Raw genomic sequence first — 23438 nt, forward strand, 5'->3', positions numbered from 1 at the left:
TAATGGTGTTCCGTCTTTTGTCGGGGGAGTGTAGCCTTTCAAGATCGTGAACCAAAGTTCGATATCAGACTTCAAGTAACACTCCATTCTATTCTTCCAATAACTAAAATTTTCTCCTTTGAATAGTGGTGGTCGGACAGTGTTGTATCCTTCTTGATAAGAGTTTGACATCCTTAAAAGAATAATAAACAGATTTCCAAGACATTCATATTGGGATTAGTAGTGCTTGAAAAATACAAACAATAAAAAAAATATTCTAAAATAATTGATAAAAAGAAGAAGTTTTAAAAAGGTGCTTTGAAAAATGGTTAAGTAATTTCAGAGTTTACGAGGCTCTGATACCAATTGTTGGATCGGATGAGTGTGATAGGGAGGGTGAATATCGTGCTTTTAAAACTTTTCTTTTACTTTTAGAAACCAAAGTCGTGTAGTGGAAAGTAAAATGACAGACTAGTTCGTTTACTTCGTTCGGAGTCTAGGTCGACTCCTACTCGAAGGTCCGCGATCCTTGACCGCACCGATGGGCCATCCACTATAACCCTTCTTTTCGAAATCCTCGGAAAGAAGCAGATCGTACAAATACAAAGATATAAGATAGTAACAATCCTACTATCTTATATGAATTTAAGTGCAATATAAATAAAATATACCGACGATAGTAAGTGAAGGTTGAAGCTCGGTCGGTACTTCCAGATGGAGTAGCTTGAAGAGTCATAGAAGACTTGTAGCACGGTCCGCTTGCAGAGATGAGCTTTGAGATTATTAGAAAACAGTGTTATACAGCCTCAGACCTCGAGCCCCTTTTTATAAGTATCTTTGAGGTTTGGTCGACCGATCCCTCTGTTCGGTCAACTGAAGCAACTCCCTTTCTTCCTGGCTGGAGTCTGACGCTGGCTCGATCTTTTGCATTAACTGGTCATTAATGGTTCGGTCGACCGAACAAGCTCCTTCCCTGTTCATCGAAATTTGCCAAGATACTCATTTAATGCCGCTTTAATGTTGATTGGTTCGGTCGACCGATCCATGGGTTCGATCGACCGATCAACCCTTTTTCCTTTTACTTCTGATCGATGCTGATGAACTGGCCTGTGCTGAGTCATCATGGTTCGGTCGACCGATCTTACTTATCGGTCGATCGATCAAGACTTGATTGGACTCAGTCTGTTTGGTTTGATCTGATCATTGCTTTGATCTCTCATTGTTCGGTCGACCGATCCACTTATTTGGTCGACCGATCCAGTCGGACCTACAAAACAGTGTTAAACAAAACATCCTACAAAACAGATGTTAGCATAATAATATTATAATGCATAAGTAATATAAAAGACAGTAGAACTGTCTTGATCTCAACTTGGAAATCTTCCCAGTTTCTTCAGTTGGATTATCGACCTAAGGTTGTTCCCTTAGGGAACCCGACCTCACTGTCGTTCCTCCAGTTGTTTACCTCAACCTACCTGCCAAACTTAGATCCTTCAGATCTAGTTTGGTCTTTTCACTTAGCTTTGATCGGCTCGCCAGGACTTTTCTCTTGATCTTCGGTCCTCCAGACCTCTCAATCACACCGCCAAGCATCGGGTCCCCTTGACCCACTTAGACTTTCACCTGGGTTCCACGATCTGCTAAGATTTCTCCTACCTAGCCTCTAACTAGGTCTTTCCCGGTTGAGTAAACAGCCTACACACTCAGTCAACTTGTTAGATCACAACAAGACTTAACTTGAACCTTTGACAACATCAAAACTTAGGTTTGATTCTGGTGCAACTTGCACCAACAAATATATCTCGTGTGTTGTAACACAACTTTTGTAACTTCGTTGTCTCATTGAACCAAGATCTTAGGATCTTCAGTCAACAAGGTTGGGTTACCGCTACAGTCTGTTTTAGTTGTAGATTTTTAATCTCATTCTCTCGATGAGAAATATACTGGATCTCGACTTATCCCCTTCGTAAGAGGATCTGCTAAATTATCTTTGGACTTAACATAGTTGATTGCAATCACTCATTTCGAGATCAACTGCCTAATGGTATTGTGTTTACGACGTATATGTCGAGACTTACCATTATACATACTACTCTGTGCCCTTCCAATCGCCGATTGACTATCACTGTGTATAAGTATGACGGGCATACGTTTCGTCCAGCTCGGAATATCTTTCAAGAAATTCCGCAGCCATTAAGCTTCTTCAGCTACTTTGTCTAATGCTATAAACTCAGATTCCATAGTTGACCGAGCTATACATGTCTGCTTTGTGGATTTCTAAGAAACCGCCCCTCCACCGATTGTGAATACATACCCACTAGTGGATTTAGAATCTTTTGTATCTAATATCTAATTAGCATCACAATATCCCTCTAAGACAGCAGGATACTTTCCGTAATGTAATCCATAGTTCATAGTATATTTCAAATATCTAAGAACTCGCATCAGTGCTTTCCAATGGGTGTCGTTTAGATTACTCGTAAAACGACTCAGCTTGTTGACCATACAGGCAATATCCGGACATGTGCAGTTTGTGAGATACATCAAGTTGCCTATTATCCAAGAATATTCCAATTGCGATATGGGCTCACCATGATTTTTCGCTAAGTGTTGACTTAAATCCATAGGTGTTTTTATTGTAGAAAGATCATTTGCATTGAACCTTTTCAATACTGACTCTACATAATGGGATTGTGTCAAAATTAAACTATCCCATTGGATGTCCTGAAAATTTTAATTCCCAATATAACATCAGCTAGACCCATGTCTTTCATATCAAAATTCTTGGTCAACATTTTCTTTGTACTCATGATTACCTCATGATTACTATCCATTATAAGCATGTCATCTACATATAGGCAGATCATTACATGATCTTCAGGTGTGTTTTTGACATAAATGCATTTGTCACATTCATTTATTTTGAATTCGTTTGATAACATTATTTTGTCAAATTTTTCGTGCCAATGTTTAGGCGCTTGTTTAAGTCCGTACAACGACTTAACAAGTCCACACACTTTTTCCTCTTTTGCTAGAGCTACGAACCCCTCGGGTTGCTCCATATAAATTTCTTCTTCCAACTCACCATTTAAGAACACAGTCTTAACATCCATTTGGTATATTTCAAGGTTATACAGTGCTGTGATGGCTATCAGCACTCGTATGGATGTAATCCTTGTCACCGGTGAGTAGGTATCAAAGTAGTCAAGACCTTCCTTTTGCTTATACCCTTTGGCTACAAGTCTGGCCTTATACTTGTCAATTGCTCCATCAGCTTTATACTTGCGTTTTAGTATCCACTTACAACCCAATGTTTGGTACCAGAAGGAAGGTCTACTAGTTCCCAAGTATGGTTATTTATGATGGACTCGATTTCACTATTGACGGCTTCTTTCCACATTGGGGCGTCGGGACTAGAGAGAGCTTCACTTAATGTTCTTGGGTCCATTTCCGACATAAAAGTCATGAAGTCTGGCCCGAATGATTTCTCAACTCTAGCTCGTTTGCTCCGACGTGGCTCTTCGCTTTGATTATCAATAGTCCTTTTACGATAACTAAGTTCAGAAACGTCATTTTTGTTAGAACTTCCATTGTTATCACTTTAAACGTTTCCCTTCTTATTTGGGAATATGTTTTCAAAGAATACCGCATTTCGAGATTCTATGGTTGTTCCCACATGAATATCAGGAATGTTTGACTTGTGAACTATGAATCGATATGCACTACTGTTATGGACATATCCGACAAATATCGCATAGAACGTTTTAGGTCCGATCTTTACTTGCTTTGGATTGGGTACTTCGACCTTTGCTAAGCACCCTCATACCTTTAGGTATTTGTATGATGGCTCGCGGCCTTTCCATAGTTCACATGGTGTTTTATCATTTTTCTTATGAGGGATTTTGTTGAGAATATGGTTTGCTGATGTATAGCTTCCCCCCACAAGTTCTGGGGTAAGTCTGAATTTATCAACAAGACATTCATTATTTCTTTTAGTATCCGATTTTTAAGTTCGGCAACACCATTTGATTGAGGCGAGTAAGGTGCCGTTGTTTGATGGATAATGTCAGATTCTGAACAAAACTCATCAAATGGTGCATCATATTCTCCTTCTTTATCGCTACGAATTATTTTAATTCGTTTATCAAGTTGATTTTCAACTTATGTTTTATAGGTTCTGAAAGCTTCTAAGGCTTCATCTTTACTTCTTAAAAGAAAGACATATTAACAGAACCTCATGCAATCATCGATAAAAGTAATAAAATACTTTTTATCTCCTCTAGTATGCACGAATTTTAAGTCACATAGATCACTATGTATTAACTCTAGAGGAGTCGTTGACCTTTCCACCGAATGAAAAGGTAGTCTCGTCATTTTTGCTTCCACGCATACTTTACATTTGTGTGTTTCGTCAACATTGACATTTGGTAATAAATTTAACTTGATGAGATGTTTCAGAGAATTATTATTGACATGCCCAAGTTGATCATGCCACAAATTAAAACACTCAACAACATAGCTGGAAGCTTTTATTTTATTACCATCAAATTCACGGTATACAGTCATTACAACCATTTTGAACAGACTATTTTAAGTACCCTTTACCTACGAATACACCATTTTTCGTAAGTATAAAGTTGTTTGACTGGAACACTAGTCTGAAACCGGCCTTAACAAATGTTGATCCAGAAACTAGGTTTTTCCTGATATCGGGAACATGGAGCACATCAATGAGCGTTAGCGCTTTCCGAGACATTATTTTCAGAACAACTTTCCCGAGTCCGACAATTGGGGATGTCATGGAATTGCCCATATAGAGCTTTCTTCCACTTATCGGAGTATACTTGGAGAACATCGCCTTATCAGAACAGATATGACGAGTTGCTCCAATATCGATCCACTACTGCTTCGGGTTATCCACCACCGTGTTGGCTTCAAACACAACCGCAGTGAGATCCAATTCCATATCGTCAGAAGTTACGACTTGGTTCGCAGCATCCTTCTGACTCTTGGTTGGTTTCTTCGGGCGTCTGCAATCCTTAGACATGTGTCCTAGCTTTCCGCAGTTGTAGCATGTGCCCTTGAATTTCTTGCCTTAAGCATTCAAGAATTAGGTGTTTAGACAAGCTCGATTATGTGAGGAGTTAGGACTTCAACATCAATGGTGAACGTGTTCAATGTTGTATATGCTAGGTGGTACCGATTGTTGTTGTTACATTTGCATATTATGAGGCCCCACTTAAAACCACAGAAGAGAAAATGCTTGAGAGAATGAATTAGGTGTTTAAACACACTCAAGAATCTCATATTGCTTGTATTAGTGAGCTTTGAATGGATAGAAACACTTTTGGAATATTATGTGAGATGGTAATAGATATTGGAAATTTAAAAGACACCAAAAATATATCTTTACCATAAGTAGTTGCTATGTTTGTGTATGTTTTGGCTCACCAAAAAAAAAGAAAATAGGACAATCAGTCTATTATTTTTACGGAGTGGAGAAACTATCAGTCGTCATTTTAATAGATGCCTTCTAGCAATTTTGAATTGCATTCCATTTTGCTTAAAAAACCAGGTCCTATTACTGAAGATTGTCAAGACGATCGTTGGTGGTGTTTCAAGGTACTTTGCATCTGTATTTCTTAAAATTATAACTTATTGGAAACAAAAAAAAATCCACCTTATTTATTGTTTTCTCAAAATATTTAAAAGATAGAATTATTAATTAGGTGCTTTGGATGATGCATTAATCAAAGTTACATCTCCTTTTGATCAAAAGTCTCGATATCGTACTAGAAAGGCAAATATAGCTTCAAATGTATTGGGTGTTTGTTGTCCAAACATGTAGTTTATATATGTTTTACCTAGATGGGAGGGTTCTTCACATATGGTCGTGTGCTTAGAGATGCTATAATTAGGCATGATGGTCTTAAACTTCCTCAAGGTACAATTGGTCTTAGACTAGCTAGTTAGATTTTTAATATAATATTTCATTCAAACTTATAATTAATGCAAAATATTTTTGTTTATATTTTTGAAGGTTGTTATTATTTTGGTGGATTCTGGATATTGTAATGCAGATGATTTTTAGCTCATTTCAAGGGCAACGATACCATTTAAATGAGTTTCACGATCACTAACCATATACAACTGAAGAGTATTTTAATATGAACCATTCTAAGGGCCAGAAATCTGATTGAGAAATGCTTTGGGTTGCTAAAAGGGTAATGAAAAATATTGGCTTCCCTCTCATTTTTCCCAATTGAAACTTAATTTCATATTATTTTAGCTGTTGTCTTTTACACAATTTGATTCGAAAGTATATGATTTTCGATCCATAAGAGGTTGGAACCACTAGAAGAAGATGACATGGAAGATGGACACTTTGAAAATGATGAATATGTGACAAGTATCATCCCAACAGAACAATGGATCAACTTTCTGAATACGTTGACACTTGAAATGTTTTATCATTGGAGAGAATGATCATATCCTTGATCATTTGTTGGCAAGGGGATATGTTAATGATGTTTTTATTACATTTTCATGAATGTTTCAACATGTTTGTCATGTTTAAGAAGACAATTGTTCTGTGAACCTAACTATTTTTCATTTATTTCAGTATTTGTTTTATTTTAGTTTATATATTATTTATGATCGAATAAATTTTATTTCTTGATAAATTTATTATCACATGTTACAGTTTCTTGTAACCATGATCCTTTTTACTCATAACTTTTAATGATTTGACATTATTATGTGTTAGCATAGGACAAGATCAAAGAGTTCGAGGACGTGGGAGAAATAAATACTTCTAGACAGAAAATGAAGTTTAAGTATTAATTGTAATTCTTCAAGATATGACTTAAGATCCTTCATGGAAGATGAATTGTGATTTTAAAAGCAATTATATGGTTGTGGTGCATAGGAGAATGCTAAGCAAAGGTTTGAAGAATGTTGAGCATTTTGTCATTTAATTACATTCGTTTGGGCATAAAATTATGATTGCTTATAGAAGTATCAACCACTTTTGAAATGACAATTATTTAAAGAAAATGTGATTTGATGGCATGCCTACGAATGCAAAGATCCATATTGCTGGCTTATTTTGAGACACTGCATTGTTTTTTCACTATGGTTGTATATAGGTGTATAAGGTGCCGTTGTAAATAAATTGACTAAAAATTGCTCTATCTCATATTCTCATGTAGATAATAATTCTCAATATAATGGGCATTTGCATAATAGAAAGCATTTAAGGGCAATCATATGTTTATTGTGTTTTCATTTCAAATGGTAAGTCAATAATACTGACGATGATCTATTTATTAGGAATAGCAAATAATAACTTAAATGCAGGGCAAATAAAATAATTATTATAATATTATGATTTATTTTAAGAGTAAATATGATATTGGTTGCATTTGTATTCCCAAATTTTTGGCAAATCAAATAATAATATTGATAATCATATTTAATCAGAGTTTATAAACCAAACAGAATAACTAAACCTATTTCTATTCCAGTCAACCATCAAACCCATTGCTCATTCCATCATCCAAACCAAATGCCACCTAATAATTCGTCATCAATTCCAGTGCATATTAGAGATTTCTATCTCGATCTCATCGTAAGATCCACAACCTTAATGTTTATATTACACGCAAATGGCAGAAACCGTACCGCTAAAACCCACACGACGACCATGAACATGAACATAATTTAACCTTCAGCAGAAGGAATTATTTAAGCTTAGAGGAAGCAGAAGCGGAATGAGCGATCGATCGGATGGTGTGCAGTTAGGCATGCTCGTCGACGAATGGCCCAAACAGAGAGTTCATCGACAGTGATGCCAATTGCATCAGGCGCGGAGAATTGTGGAGCAATGGCGGCAGAAGCATGGTGAGCAACCCCAACGTCCACACCAGGTAGTACGTCAACACTTGTTCATGCTCCACCGTGAAGGAGGAAGACATGGACGGAGGCGACGCCTGCACCTGGTCGACGGCGTGAATGATGAGGAAGGAGTACCTGACGGCGATTAAGAAGCCGAGGTAACTGGCAAACTGTGGACTGAAGCGGAGCCCGTCCATGAGTCTGATCGGAACAAGAGGATTGAACACCGGAAACAGAGAGTTCATCACCCGTGCCTCCAACAGCACGAGGCGTGGAGAATTGGCTATCAATGGCGGCAGCAGCAGCATGGTGAGAAAACCCAGCGTCCACACCAGGTAGCACACCAACAGTTGTTCATGCTCCAACGTGAAGGAGTAGGAGGACATGGCCGGCGGCGCCAACTGGTCGACGGCGTGGATGATGAGGCAGGAGTACCTAACGACGACTAAGAATCCGAGGAAACTGAGGAGTTTTCCAGGGAGTCTGAGCCGTCCGGGGACTGGAATAGCAGGAAGCTCGATTCCGTCCATGAATCTGATGGGATGATGATCAGTGATACTGAATGAATCGAGTAAGGCGGGCGGACCCCTTCTTTTATAGCAAAGTGAGAAGACTCGCATTTAAGGGGAAAAAATAAATAAACGGCGGACTCGTTTAATTCGTGGGTAAGAGAAGGCATTATCTCATCGTCAACTGCCATTTCATAACTGTCATTTTATACGCAGTTATATCATTCTCAACTGTCATTTTATGCCCAGTTATTTTATAACTGTCATCCGTTGACTGTGATCGGGAAAAAACTACAACTGTCAACAACAAAAGGCGGGCGGACTGAATTTAATTGGGAGTATATCAAAATTACTGAAAATTATTTTTTATATGGTAATATACATATATTTGATATATAATAAAATCATATTGTTTAAAGTAAAATTTTAATATATATTAAAAATTTTAAAATATATATTATACCAATATCAATATTAAAAATTTTAATATAATATAATATTACATTAAAATTTTTAATATACTATAAAATCGATATAGTTATATGTGATAATCAGGTGGTGAAATCGGCAATCGGACATTCTGAGGTGTATTTTTTTTTTAAATGGAAAAACATATAGGAGAAAAGTGAAAACGTTCTCATTGATCTTAATTGAAAACATATTGTACATCTAACTTTAATGCACGAAGATAAAATTGCATCTCAAAATGAATAGATAGCTGCCAACTTGGACTTTACATAATCTGCTGTAAATAATATATAAATAATCTTAAACACGACTGGTCTTCATAATAAATTTGACTAATCTTAAGCACTAAATATACAAAAATTATAATCCAAATTTAAATAATTTTGATTAACTAAAATAATTTTAATTAAGTTGATAAAAAAATATTTTAATATAATAACACTCTATATATATAATAATAACTAAATGTTATTTTATTAGATGTGTTTTAATAAAAAGGAAAATCTAGTTAGCTAGATTGATTAGTCCTAATATAGTGATCAGTCCGATTCTAGAGAAGTTTTTCATCGGAAGCGTGCGTGACAGGTAATCCAGAAGTCCAACATCTTTTGGTTGCACGTCCTATTTGGAGAAAAAAATTTATAAATACATCATAACTATGGATCAAATCGTAAATATCTGAATGATAATTTAAGTGTTCTACTGTGACATTATAACCCTGAAAACATGTATCCTAATAGTGCTCTATATAATTTATTTAAGATAATGATTATTTTACACCCAGGAAAATGGAATTGAGAAAAAGATGTAAGAAGAGATATTAAATGTTTTTTATAAAAAAATATTATTTAATAACGAAGGATTAATTCCTCAATAATTAAATAGATGTTTTATATAGCTCCTAAATCCTAATATTTAAAGAGGGAAATAAATTATGATATATAAAGAAAAGAAAGAAATCGTAATAAAAAAATCATAATTCTAAAATTTCTAATAGATTAAAAATCCAAAAAAATATAAAAATAGAAATGATCAAAAATATATTAAATATCAAAAAAAAGAAAATTATGAAATTATGAAAAATAATAATAAAAAATTACGGACCATCTACATCAGCCATCCTGCATTGAAAGAACTTATCTTTCAGTGACGGATCCAGATAAAAAAGGAAGAGGGTGCTCAAAGAAGGGAGCTGGATCTTGTCTTCCTTCTCACTGCCCCTCGGACTACAGCATACTGGTGGAATTTTCCGAGAGCAAGGAGGTACTCAAGCACACCCCTAGATCCGCCACTGTTATCTTCTAGTTTAGAATAACTTCCTATACTAATCTAGAGCAAAGATCATCTAGTACCAAATCTATAAATCTAAAAACTCTTTTCTTTCAACTCTTCCATCAGAGGAATCTTCTTCTGATATAAATTCATCAGGTTTCCTACTTGTTTCTCGAATTTCAGCAACTACATTAGTGTCAATATTCCCTTTGACCTCAGGATTTCCATTTATTCCAACAAGACAATGTTCTTTACTATGATTTGAGTCAATGCCATGTTCTTCCAGTTCTTTTGATCTGCTGAAGGTGATTGGTTTTTACCCATAACCCATATGATTTCTTCAACACTCTCAGATCCCCAAATCTCTAGGCACTCATTCCCAAGCTCTAACTATATATCCAAGATCATGTTGAGCTGTTCGTTACGGTGGTCCCTCTATTTTTTTTCCCTTGATCGGATTCCGGAGTAGGAGTCGGGGTTACTTCCGCTATTTGCACGATCTTTTCCTCTCTCCGGTTCACGAATTTCCAATTCCGCAAGGGTTAAGGGGGAGCTTTGCTATTTGGCTGAGGAGCAGGGCTCGGCAGAAGGTGGTGACCTGCACCTCCAAGGTAATTAGGGAGTATCCATGATCATCCGATTGAATTGTTGTAAGTACTCCTTCAAAGATTCCTTGGGCTTTTGTTTAAGAGAGAATGTGTCATGCGGAGTTTTTTTGATACCTTTTACTGGTGGCGCAGTGCTGCATGAACACAGTCTTGAATTTTCCGAAAATCCAAATAGAGGAAGTGGGGAGACAGTTGAACCATCTCTACACCGATCCCAAGAGAGTCATCCAGAAGACTCGACATTCAATGTCATCTATATATTGATGTAATGGAGAGACATTTTTTAAATTTATAGATATAGTCCTCAGGGTCGGTCGTGTCATTATATTCCCTGATCTGTAATGCTCAGAAATGTCGTGGTAACTCGTCCCAGAGGATGCTTCTTGAGAATAGAGGGCCTCTAGGGACCTTTGCTTCGCAAGATATGGAAACTTTTCCTTTCATAGGGTTCCATGTTGGGTCTCTCCTGAGGATTCCAAGGAAGATTCTCTCATTGTCGACGTACTGATCTAAGTGGGGAATGCAACCTAAGGTGTTTCTACGGGTCTGGTCAGCCTTTGATGAGATATCTGTGGCACTCTAGCCGACCAAGGCGGTATCTCACTTGGAGGGTTGCGCATAGGCAATGTTGATTGTCGGGGTTGTCCTTGCAACACCGCCTGCACCGTTGCAATAAACAACTTGTCAAAATCCTTCGTTGCTATGCTGATGACATTGAGTCTTTCAGTGTCATCCATCTTAGGATCTCAATTCAAGTCTTAACTTAGTGTTCCCATAGACGATGTCTTAACTTAGTCTTCCCATTGTAGCTACATGCAGCCGCAAGAGCAGGCTACCTTTTGCAGAATGGCTAGGTTCTGACGTTTTCCATGTGTCTTGAGATCTAGGCTTGCAATACCCACGTTCCCTGAAATGAATGGCTACTAGCTACATTACCCACCTTTCGCGGATTAAACGGTGGTATTACTCACATTCTTCATGGGATAACGGCTACGTTATCCATGTCTTTGGCGAGCAACAACTTATCAACTTGGTTGCTAATAGTTCGGTGTACCACTTTGGTTAGTCGGGATGATCCAGAATCAAAGTTGACATGGAGCCGGGTTTGCTTAGAGTCGGGGCTGTTTAGAGTTGGGGTTAATTCTGGTTCGAGAGTGATGTAGAGCCGGGGCTACATAGAATCGGCAGAATATTATAGAATAAGGAGGGTTCTCTGTTGACTTAACTATTATCTCAACTATTGACCTTTTAAACCACACCCATCAACTGCTAAGCTTCAAAGTCACTGGTACATATCAGTGCTACAATATGTCAGCTCAGCATTGATCAAATTGGTGACTGCTGAAGTGCTTTAAGGCAATCAATTTCGCTTACTGAAACACTTAAAAGTATGCTTAAGTTGTTGAAGTTCTTCGGCATTTCCAAATTTCTTGTATTGTTTGAACTGTGGATTGCTTAAAACTTCACATAACCAAATGCAAGCTTTTCAAGTGTGAATTTAGCCCTCCTATCTCTGGTCATGTCATACCGCCTCGCACGGGGGACTTACAATAGCGGTCTGCTATCGACAGAAGCAGGGACTCTGGCTCGAGTCGTAGCTGATGGCACGATCACACTCGCAGGCTCCCTTCTCTGCTAATCTGCCTAGGCTTCATTACCGTTACTCTCCTCACCTACAACTCCATGTATCGACGAGTGTTGTCACTTGCAATCTTCTCTCTTTGTTCACTGTGCGGATTATGTATAGTTGGTCGAAATTTTCGATCGAATCATTTAAATTGTAAGGGGAAAATTGCAAGTCGTCTTTCTATAAATTGCCATGTCTCAGTATTGTGTATGATTTTTTTAGAGAAATAATTCTTTTGTCGAAGTGCAAGAATGGCTTTTAGTTGTATTAACATAAATTTTGAATTTATTTATGGTAAATTCTGAGGATTTTATGTTTGTACCTGGCTTTTTATGATCTCGGACGCGGTAGTAGGAAGAACAAGAATGAGGAAAACAGAGTCAAAGGCAATAGAAAAAAAGCAAAGAAGAACAAGAGTTGAAGCTTGTAGAAACTACCACGCCCCCAGGGCATAGCACAGACGGTGGACGCATGGTATCTCTGACGTAATGGCAAGGGATTGATTCTCAGAAACTGACGACCTGGGATTTACCCCGCCATGCGCCTATGGCCTGTGTACCTGCACGAACCTCCCTCCATATCCATGGAGCCGACATTAAGGGGGCCGTTAAGGTAACGGATCTATCTTTGTAGAAACTACCACTTAAATACACTTCAATTCCAGTGCATATTATAAGATCCACAACCTTAATTTCCGTGATTCAGAAATCAAACATATTACATGCAAATGACAGAAACCTTACCATTAAATCCTACACGATGATCATGGAGACGAACGAATTCATTAAGTATAGAGGAGACAAAAGCGGACTGAACTTTCAATCGGATGGTGCGCAGTTAGGCAAGGGACACTGGAAACAGAGAGTTCATCGCCCGTGCGGCCAACCGCATCAGGCGCGGAGAATTGGCCAGCAATGGCGGCAGCAGCATGGCAAGCAAGCCCAGCATCCACGCCAGGTAGTACGCCAACAGTTGCTCATGTTCCTCTGTGAAGGAGAAGGAGAGCATGGCCTGCGGCGACGCCTGCACCTGGTCGACGGTGTGGATGATGAGGAAGGAGTACCTAACGACGACTAAGGAGCCGAGGAAACTGAGGAGTCTCCCAGGGAGGCTGAGACGGCCAGCGACTGGAATATCAGGAAGCTCGACGCCGTCCATGAATCTGATGATCAGCAGTGATACCGAAGGAGAAAGAAGAGAGATGATTTGCTGAATGAATCGAGCAAAGGCCACCTCTCTTTTTTTTTTATAGGCAAACTGAGAAGGAACTCAATCACTTGCATTGAGACGACTCAGTGAGAAACAATAAAACAACTAAATTTTAAATGAAATGAATATTTAAAAGGTCAATTTTTAAATGTGCAACTCAATTCATAGAGCAGAACGAAGAAGAAGCAAGTAACGAGCGTTGAATTATATTAAAAAATTAGTCATTCAACTAAATCTAATTATCAGACGAGAGTCACGAGACACAATACACAGAAAGTATAGCTGGAGATCCAGTTAAATTGATACAGCAGGAAGAATATGGGGGTTGTTTATCCCTGTTTGTGTTTTCAACCATTCGTATAATCCAAAGACGTACTGTTCACAAAAGAATAGACATTGTGAATTGTTTATCCCTGTTTGTGTTTTCAACCATTCGTATAATCCAAAGACGTACTGTTCACAAAAGAATAGACATTGTGAAGGTGACATGACATTACACCGAATTCTATGGCCGTGCCATCTTGAATATTGATAATCTAGCCCAATTGAACAGGCCATGGGATACTTTGGACGTTTTCTTGGTCGGTTTCTCGGATGGAAAGCACTAAAATAACTTACTAAACATCGGAATACTCCTCTTTATGGTTAGTATTGAAATTTGACTTTAAAGAACTATGTGATCACTAAAATAACTTAACATTGGAATACTCCTCTTTGTGGCTAGTATCTAAATTCGACTTTAAAGAACTATGTGATCACTAAAATAACTTACTTAACATCGGAATACTCCTCTTTGTGGCTAGTATTTAAATTTGACTTTAAAGAACTATGTGATCGGGTCCTGCAAGGTGGTTCTTCCATAGCATATGGCTGTCCCTTCTCTCTGAAAATTATGCCGCAATGTTTTTGCTTCCAAGAGGAAGCTCAGAGCCAGATCCCACTTTGGCTGCAAATTTTTGAACTACCAAAAGATTGTTGGACAGTGAATGGGCTCAGTAAAATCGTCTCTTTGGCAAGAAACCCACTGTATGCTAATCAAGTAACTCAGAAGAAAGAGAGAATCAGTTTTGCTCGGGTATTAGTGGAGGTGGACATCACTAAACCACTGCGCACAATACCTGTCACACTTCCTAATAATCGTGAGTTGGACTTGGAACTGCGGTTTGAATCTGTCTTAAAATTATGCACTGAATGCAAACAGCTGAGGCATTATCAGATACACTGCAAGAACAAACGTTTGCAATTAGCTGATCCAATTGCCACCTCCTTAAATCTACACAAGTCTGATACAAGTGGCACACAACTGACAACAACTTCAGAAGGCAGGATAAAAAGGAAAAGCAACAACCCTGACAGCACTGATAACACAAAGTGCATGAGAGTTGCATAGTGTTCAGCCTACTACAGTATGGGTAAGGACCCTGCACAAAAGAAGAAACCCACATGGTCAAGCAAACTTGGCTCCAAAGAGCACATCGCACCACTCCCAGAGCAATACTGAATTTGGCACGCAATCTGCAGGCCCAACATCAAGTAAGCCCCACTTCAACCATAATTGAATCTGTACACAAGATTATAACAAAAGATGATTATATTCATTTCAAATATTCCTCATAGCTTATTTTCAAATTGTGTGAAGGAAGGTAAATTAATAGTTCAATTTATAGCCGATCATCGAGTGGCCAGGGGATGAGAGGAAATTTTTTCTCCGAGAACATGCGTCCGTCGAGAATTGACCCCTTGTCTCATTATAGTAAAGTTATCACTCTCTAATCAACTGAGCATCTCGTGGGACGAATCTGTACAGAAGATGGTTAAGGGTAAGGTAGGGAGAAGCACGGACATCAGTAAGGTCAATAGTAAATGCCCAACTCCCTCACGGATACAACCTCAACCTAGGGACAATATTCATACTGCACACTGCCAGTCTTCCTCACACTACCGATACTGACAGTAACTCCCCAAGTCACTAATCAGAATGCACAAACCCTCCCTTGCCCTTGCCACCGATCTAGATGTCTCCCCATTGCTAGCTCCTACAATTGGTCAGACCAACTCAAATGTAATCAGCAAGACCAGAGAGACTACTGAAGCACTGGAATCAGACATTACAGTGTCAGACTTCACAACACTCGTAGTAATTACAGCAGATGGCAGCTTCCCTTCAGGTTACTGATACAAATGCATAACCTCCAATCGTCAACTTTATCAGTTCCCTCACAAAGAGTTGATGGAAGTGTAAACTCCCTTAATGGGATAGCTCACAAGAACCCAACAAAGTCACTTTCCATATCTGATCAGAACAATCATAGTCCTAACAGGAAGGGCAAGAAATCTACGGAATCCCTGATAACAAAAATTCCATAGTATGAACCTTCAATGGAAGTCCTCCCTCAGTTTTTGGAGCACAGGCAGACTGCAGATTTAGTGATGTCAATGAGCAGAAATCCAAGGAAATGTAATTGCTATTCAAATGGCACAGTACATACTGGCCGAATGACATGAATGACACAAAGAAGTGTGCAGGGTCATAGTCAGTCACCAAGGCAATGCCATGACACAATACCTGTTTCAATTTCAGAATTAGAGGATAGATCAATTAGGGAAACAACATAACACAGATTTGGTTGCAGGAACAGAGAAGTTGCAAGAGCAACATCAGAAACAAATCCAGCAAATCCAGCAAGACCATACAGTAGGTAAACCCACCAGGGTATCCATGAAAACAAACAGGGAATCCAAATTATCAGGAATACACCAACTTCTGGACCAACCTAATAACCAACAGGTTAACCAGCAGGTAGGGATTGAGCCACAAGAGACTTCACAGTCTGATACTGCCCAGACCAATGATTCATTATCATTCTCAATGGAAGATACGACTGCAACAACTGATGTAGAAGTCCCGTGGACTATACAGACCATATCTAAATCTGCAAGAAGAAAGGTTACAGCAGGACACTATCAACCAGAACATATGAACACAGCCAGAGAAATAGAATTGGCCAAACAGAACATCACAGCCCTTCCAGCTATAGAAATTGATGCCAAAGAAAAATAGCAGCCTTTATTGATGAATCCAAAAAAAGATTGTAAGAAAATAAATAGTACAAAGTCTTATATAGTTAATTATCAGAAAATCTAAACCTTAAATTGAAAATGTAAAAAATTAAATTGCCCTCAAAGTTATAAACAAATAATTCTAATTATATAATCTAAACACCAACATCTGTGAATCATCAAAGTTTGCATGCCAGCAAGAAACAATCAGGGTCTAGAGAGGATGAGTCAACTGCTAAGTAAAACCAGCAAGCAGACATCAATCTAGAAATAAACCACACTGAACGGACAACCCCCAATATCAGAATAAGCATACAATTGACCATTAGCAAGAAGGATAGTATGAAGGACGGAGTTGGCACACATTTGGGCAGTAACAAGAAGCATGGTATGGAAGAAAGAGCCAATGTCAAACCACATACACTTAGACAGTCCTGGCCGTCTTCATCATCATGAAGATAGCCCCATGGAACATAAGAGGCCTCAAATAGAAAGAGATTAGAGACTTCTTTCAGAGACACAAATTAGCAGTAATGGGAGTTATGGAAATCAAAATGACAGAAAAGGTTTTCTAGGAAATGCATCTAAAAAGGTTCCAACATTTAGAGATGCAGCACCACATTAAGATCAACACTTCAAGAAGCATACTATCGGTTATGTGGGATCGACAAAAGATTCACATGGAGATATCTGAATGGCATGAGCAATATGTGCATACACACTATTGGGTTTATGCGGAAATTAAACATAAAATACATAGCGGAAAAGGAACCCACCAAAGATTCATGCGAATTCAAATTAATCGTTGGAATTAAAATGTTACCTCTAGATGCGCTGAACCTTTGCGTATCGGGAGAGTCTGGCCGATCTAAGCACAATCGTTTGCGCCTCTAGCGATATCCACTTGAGCACAACCGCCACCTGTCTTACGTGCACAATAGAAGTCATCATTCTTTGTACACGTAGTGCTAGCTATCATGCGTATATATAAGTTGAGATCAACCCTTAACTTTTAGGGTTATCACAGTCTTATCAGATAAGACATGCTCTTCACCTATGAAAACGTGGCCAAGTCTTATCTAATAAGACGAATAAAACGTGGTCAAGTCTTATCTAATAAGACATTATCTAATAATGTGGCCAAGTCTTATCTACTGAGACATTATCTAATAACGTGAGCCTCATTAGTTTGAGCTTGTTTGAAAAATCTAAATAAATATTAGATTAATCATTAATCCAATAAGTTTAAGATCCAATTAGATTAACCCAGTAATCCAATAAGATCTAATTTAATTAATCCATTAATCTAACAAGTTTAAGACCTAAAACTAATTTTAGACTTAAAATTAGGTCCATTTTATTTTAGTCATACTAAAATAAAACAAACTTCAAAATGATGCCCTTTCTATGTGTGACCCAATAAGTTATCGTAACGTTGGCAATGACTCTAAAAACACAAGTAATAAGTGACATCTAGCAATGCATTATGACTAACCAAGTGACGAGAATGTCGTACATTCGACCTAACATACCTGTGACTATTTTATTGTATAACTTAGTCTTTTGTCCATGATATCTAAATTGATTTACATGGCATAAACCATGTCATCCTCTAATCAATCTATATGTTTCTTGATATCTAAGTAGATTCACTTAACCAAATAAACTCAATATCTTATACTGACTTATTTGAGCATGACCTGTTGGATTGGGTGGATTAGCTAGAGGGATGAATAGAAAATTGAAGTTCGAAATCTCTAGCTACTTACTTAGCAAGGACACACTATAAGTTAGACAAAAATAACATAAAAGAAAGTAGGGACTCTGGATTTACTTGGTTTACAACCGGGGAGGTTATTAATCCAAGATAATGATAGCTCACTAAAAGATCTCCTTCTTTAACAAGATCAGAGGTGGAGAAGCCCTTTACATCAGTTGAAACTATAGACTTTGACAAAATAGAAATGGAAATGAAACTACGAATGTATTTCTTTCAACTAGCTTTAGGGCTATATTTATAGCCCGTTGGCCAAAAGTTATCATTACTGACATGGCAATTCAAAGGCACCTTATTTCATCAAAGCGCCTTAGTTAGGTTGATATGGACTCCACGGCTTATCTTTTCGGCAACAACTCTAGCTCTTTAAAGGGACCTCGGTTCATCAGAGGCACCTCAAGTCCCACAGGCGATAATATCTTCTCTGTGCATTCAAGTCACCTCAAGCTATCCGAGGCACCTCTAGTTTTTAGGTCATCGGGACATCTTTGTTCAATCGGAGGAGCCTTAAATGGTCAACTTTCGAGTTCACCATTTTCTGACTATGCTTTCTTGGGTGATGATCCAACCATCTAGAGTTGAGCTCACTCGAACCCTACTCCGGCCTTTTGCTCGAACAGACTTCCTCCTGACCTCTCGTCCCTCGAAGGCACCGCATAGGTCCTTCTCGCTCCACCGGTGTGTATTCTTCCATAGCTCCTTGTTGCGTGTATGCACCGAGCCCATCAACTTCCTTCCCGTGTGATCCTCCTCACTCGCTGCGTCTTCCGCTTGACTTCTTGTGTTCTTAAGTTCTTGCACACTTAGACACAAGCCATCAAACGCGCAAGACCTAACTTAACTTGGTTGATCAACATCAAAACTAATTCGGGATACTTACAATCTCCTCCTTTTTGATATGCATCAACTCGAGTTAAAGTTAGGGTAAAGAAACAAGAAATTGTATATTAAAAACAATTATATAGCATAATGTTTTGCAATTAAGTCCTCCCCTTAATTTAACACTACTCTCCCCTTTAATCATATCAAAAAAATGGGTAAAATAAAAAGTAGTAGAGAAAATTTTGAAAACAATTCTAAGGGTTTGTACATATGTGATGCAAGTCTATGTATTTTTAACACGATTATTTATAAATAAACTAATTTCTAAGAATTATACTTCAAATTTTCCAAATAAAGTCTAAAAAATATCTCGAATTGGTCAATTTTTTTTATCAATGTCAAACATAATTAATATGATCACGGTAAAATTTTTCATGAGGAACTTATATTTCTTATAGCCAAAACAAGTATCCTGACACACAAATAGTTATTTTAAAATGAAATGCTTAAAAATATTTTTTTACAATAAAATGACTTGCTAACTTTTATAAATATTGAAAATATAACCATTATATTTCATTCATTACCTTTGAGGATCAGTCGAAGTCTATAGACTCTACCAAAAGTCTGGACCAATTTATTGCTTCATCAAAATATGTAAAAGATCATAGTCTCACTTAAAAGTCGAGTACTCTACCGTTGAGTTTGCAATCCAACCCTTCAAAATAAAAGTCAGATATGTAGATACGATCAAAATAAAAAACCAATTGAATTAGACTGTGGGAACCCATCAAAACATTGAACCAAGAGCATCCTCATTGGGGTGTTAAATGGGCATTATAATGTCCATTTAACACCCCCTCTTCATTGTAAGTGGACATTATAATGCACACTCACAAGAGAGAGGATGTTCAAACACCCTCTCTCTTAATTTTTTAATAATTTCTTTTTTAAATTATAAAATTTTTAATATTATTTAAAAAAACTAATAAAAGGGATGAATGAGTGGATGGTGGGGCTCGTGTTAATGTTAAAAGGGATGTGGGTGAAAGAAAGATGTTGTTATAATGAGTATGTGATATTGAGCCCCATGCTTTTTGATGAGGTGGTGGATGTTATAACATTATAGCATTGTGGATGCCCTAAGAACAAATCTTTTTTGTTGATTTATTGCTCAATTAGAAAAAAAAATGTATAGATCATAATAAAAAGTACTAAATTCCTAATAGAAATACCAAAATTTCTTGCACACTTAGGCGTCTAAAATGGTCAACCATAGCTATTGACCATTCTTCATTCCACTTACTTGGGTGATACTTCGGCTGTCCGAGGGTTGTGCTCACCTGAACCCAACTTTGTTATTCTCCTCGAGCAATCTTCTTTTCGACTCCTCCTCCCTCAGATGTACTACGTACATCCTTCTCGTTCCTCATCCCTTAGATGCATCAAACCCATTGCTTAACTTCCTGTGTCATCATTCTCACTTGCTGTGTCTTCCGTTCAACTTTTTGTATTTCTAAATTCTTACACAATTAGACACAAAAATATCAAATATATAAAATTTAACTTAACTCGATTGATTAATTTCAAATTTAATCTGTGATATTTACAGTTATTACTTTGGATGGTCCACCGGTCAAGTGGTGATATTTCTAGCCGTCTTGGGACTTACGGTTCTCGTCAATGCTATCGTCGGGGCTTACATCATCAACATGTTTGAAGATAGGTGTGATTTTTTGTTACAGGTCATGCTTTTCCCCTGGACACCAATTGTCGTGCCGAAGATAGTTTAACAGCTTAGTATTTCGTAGTGCCGCTCCAACTGAGGCCTGACCTCGAATAAATTTGTCTCGCCTTTATCTTCTTTAATTTATGCAGGCAAATCTCGTTAGGATCCGAGGTATTGGTGCTATTGGGAATACCAATAAGCTTCAAAGTCACTGGTACATATGCAGTGCCACAATACGTCAGCTCAGCATTGATCACATTTGTAGCTGCTGAAGGTCTCGAAGGTAATTAATTTCTCTTATCAAAACATTTAAAAGTATGACTCTATTTTTAGAAGATATATGTCTTTTCGGATGGGTTCAATAGTTAGTGCATGAGGTGTTGTCATCATGAGATCTAGAGTTCGAATCTCGGTAAAATCGAATTCAATACCTCTCTTATATGTCAGTCACTATTCCAAAGGTTAGTGGTCATCCATGATTTAACTCCTCCGTGTTGACCCTGAGACGGATTGACGGGGACACTAGGAGCGAACGTATTCACCTTTTGCCACCATGATAGCGGTAGTAGATTTTACCATTTCAATAGCATTTCACAGATTTATAAAAAAAATAATTAAAATAATGATTCAATTTTTTATAATGAATTTAGTAATTAAAAGAATACTAATAATAATAATAATTTGATTAATAATAATAATAATTAGTTAATGATATGTAAAATAAATAAATTTTTTTTAAAAAAATTAAAATTTAAAATAGATTTTATATAATATTTTTAGAAGATATTTATGTTAAAATTTAATTAAGACATATTTAAATTGAAAATCTATTGACTAAATAACTTAGGGTTTCCTGCTCCGCCTTCCTCTGCCGTCGCCACGAAACCACTTCCTCCTCCGTAGCTGCTTTTCACCCTCTCCAGCACGCGACGCCACGCCCGTGAGCTGTCGTCGGAGAAGACCCCGCCGCCTCCATGAGCTGTCGCCGGAGAAGAAGACGCCGCTGCCGTGATCTGTCGCATGACAAACCTGGTAAAAAAAAAAAAATCCAAAGTCTAAAACGTTATCTACTGGAAATTTGGCACGGCTCATGCCGTTCCCGTGCCGGCGTTCCACGTTTGTTCCGACAAATGCTTAAAATTACGCCATTGTAAGTTCTTGAAGTTCTTTGGTGTTTCCGCATTATTTATTATTGAAGTTCTTGAAGTTTAATTACTCAGATTTCTTCTATTGTTTACTTCTTGAGGTTCGTTAGCAGTAGTCCAAAATGAACTGTTGTTTGTTTCAAATTTGCCATAACCAAATACAATCTTTTTCAGGTGTGAATTTAGCCGTCCTTTCTCAAGTCATGTCGTCCCACCTCGCAAGGAGAACTTACAATGGCGGTCTGCTATCGACAGAAGCAGGGACTCTGGTGCGAGTCGTAGCCAACGGCACGATCACACTCGCAGGCTACCTAGGCGAAAGCCGGCTCCTAAAAGTCGCCTTGCTACCTTCCCTACTAATCTGTGTAGGCTCCATCGCCGCTACTCTCCTCACCTGCAACTCCTCCATGTATTGATGAGTGTCATCATTTGCAATCTTCTCTCTTTGTTTACTGTGCGGATTATGTATAGTTTATCAAAAAAATTTGATCGAATTATTTAAATTGCAGGGGGAAGTTTTCAAGTCGTCTTTCTATCGCCATGTCTCAGCATCGTGTATGGTTCTTTTTAAAAATGTAATTCTTTTTGTAGCAGTGTGAGAATGGCTTTTAGTTGTATTAACATAAAAATTTTGAATTTATTTATGGTAAATTCTGAGGATTTTGTGCTTGTACCTGGCTTTTGTCGATCGCGGACGCGGTGGTAGGAAGAACAAGGACGAGGAAAACAGAGTCGAAGGCAATAGAAGAAAGCAGAGAAGAACAAGGATGAAAAAACAAAAAAAACAGAGTTGAAGCTCGTAGAAGCTACACTTCAATTCCAGTACATAATTTATAAGATCCACATGCTGAATGAATGATTCAGAAATCAAAGATAAATATTACATGCCAATGACAGAAATCTTACAACTAACCCACGCGATGATCATGAACGCGGACAGAAATTAATCGAGTTTAGACGAAACAGAGGCGGAATGAGCGATCGATCGGATGGTGCGCAGTTAGGCAAGGGATTCCGGAAACAGAGAGTTCATCGCTCGTGCGGCCAACCGCATCAGGTACGGAGAATTGGCGAGCAATGGCGGCAGAAGCATGGCGAGCAAGCCCAGCATCCACGCCAGGTAGTACGCCAATAGTTGCTCATGTTCCTCCGTGAAGGAGGAGGAGGAGGAGAACATGGCCTGCGGCGACGCCTGCAGCTGTTCGACGGTGTGGATGATGACGAAGGTGTACCTAACGAGGACTAAGAAGCCGAGGAAACTTAGGAATCTCCCAGGGAGGCCGAGCCGACCGGCGACTGGAATAGCAGGAAGCTCGGCGCCGTCCATGAATCTGATG

General features: G+C 38.1%; 1 protein-coding gene across 2 annotated transcripts; it reads left to right on the plus strand.

Moving 5' to 3' along the window:
* Positions 1–21817: 21817 nt before the first annotated feature.
* Positions 21818–22849, plus strand: LOC122040258. 2 transcript variants are annotated; one of them, XM_042599590.1, is made up of 3 exons: positions 21818–22106; positions 22276–22466; positions 22611–22849. In XM_042599590.1, exons 1-3 carry the CDS (start codon positions 21931–21933, stop codon positions 22670–22672), a joined length of 429 nt encoding a protein of 142 aa, XP_042455524.1. In that variant the 5' UTR covers positions 21818–21930; the 3' UTR covers positions 22673–22849. The 2 variants fall into 2 exon arrangements, with proteins under 2 accessions (XP_042455524.1, XP_042455523.1); XM_042599589.1 differs by having other exon boundaries at positions 22276–22510; positions 22611–22847.
* The last annotated feature ends 589 nt before the right edge of the window (positions 22850–23438 follow it).

This window comes from Zingiber officinale, chromosome 2A (genome assembly GCF_018446385.1).
Source record: "Zingiber officinale cultivar Zhangliang chromosome 2A, Zo_v1.1, whole genome shotgun sequence".
In the NCBI taxonomy this organism is placed as follows: domain Eukaryota; kingdom Viridiplantae; phylum Streptophyta; class Magnoliopsida; order Zingiberales; family Zingiberaceae; genus Zingiber; species Zingiber officinale.

Excerpts from the sequence above, each read along its gene's own strand:
- LOC122040258 (XM_042599589.1), top strand. The coding sequence starts at position 21,931 with ATGAGCTGTCGCCGGAGAAGAAGACGCCGCTGCCGTGATCTGTCGCAT. Across the intron at positions 22,107-22,275 it reads ATGCTTAAAATTACGCCATT|GTGTGAATTTAGCCGTCCTT; the intron begins GTAAGTTCTTGA and ends AATCTTTTTCAG. Across the intron at positions 22,511-22,610 it reads CTCACCTGCAACTCCTCCAT|GGGGAAGTTTTCAAGTCGTC; the intron begins GTATTGATGAGT and ends TTTAAATTGCAG.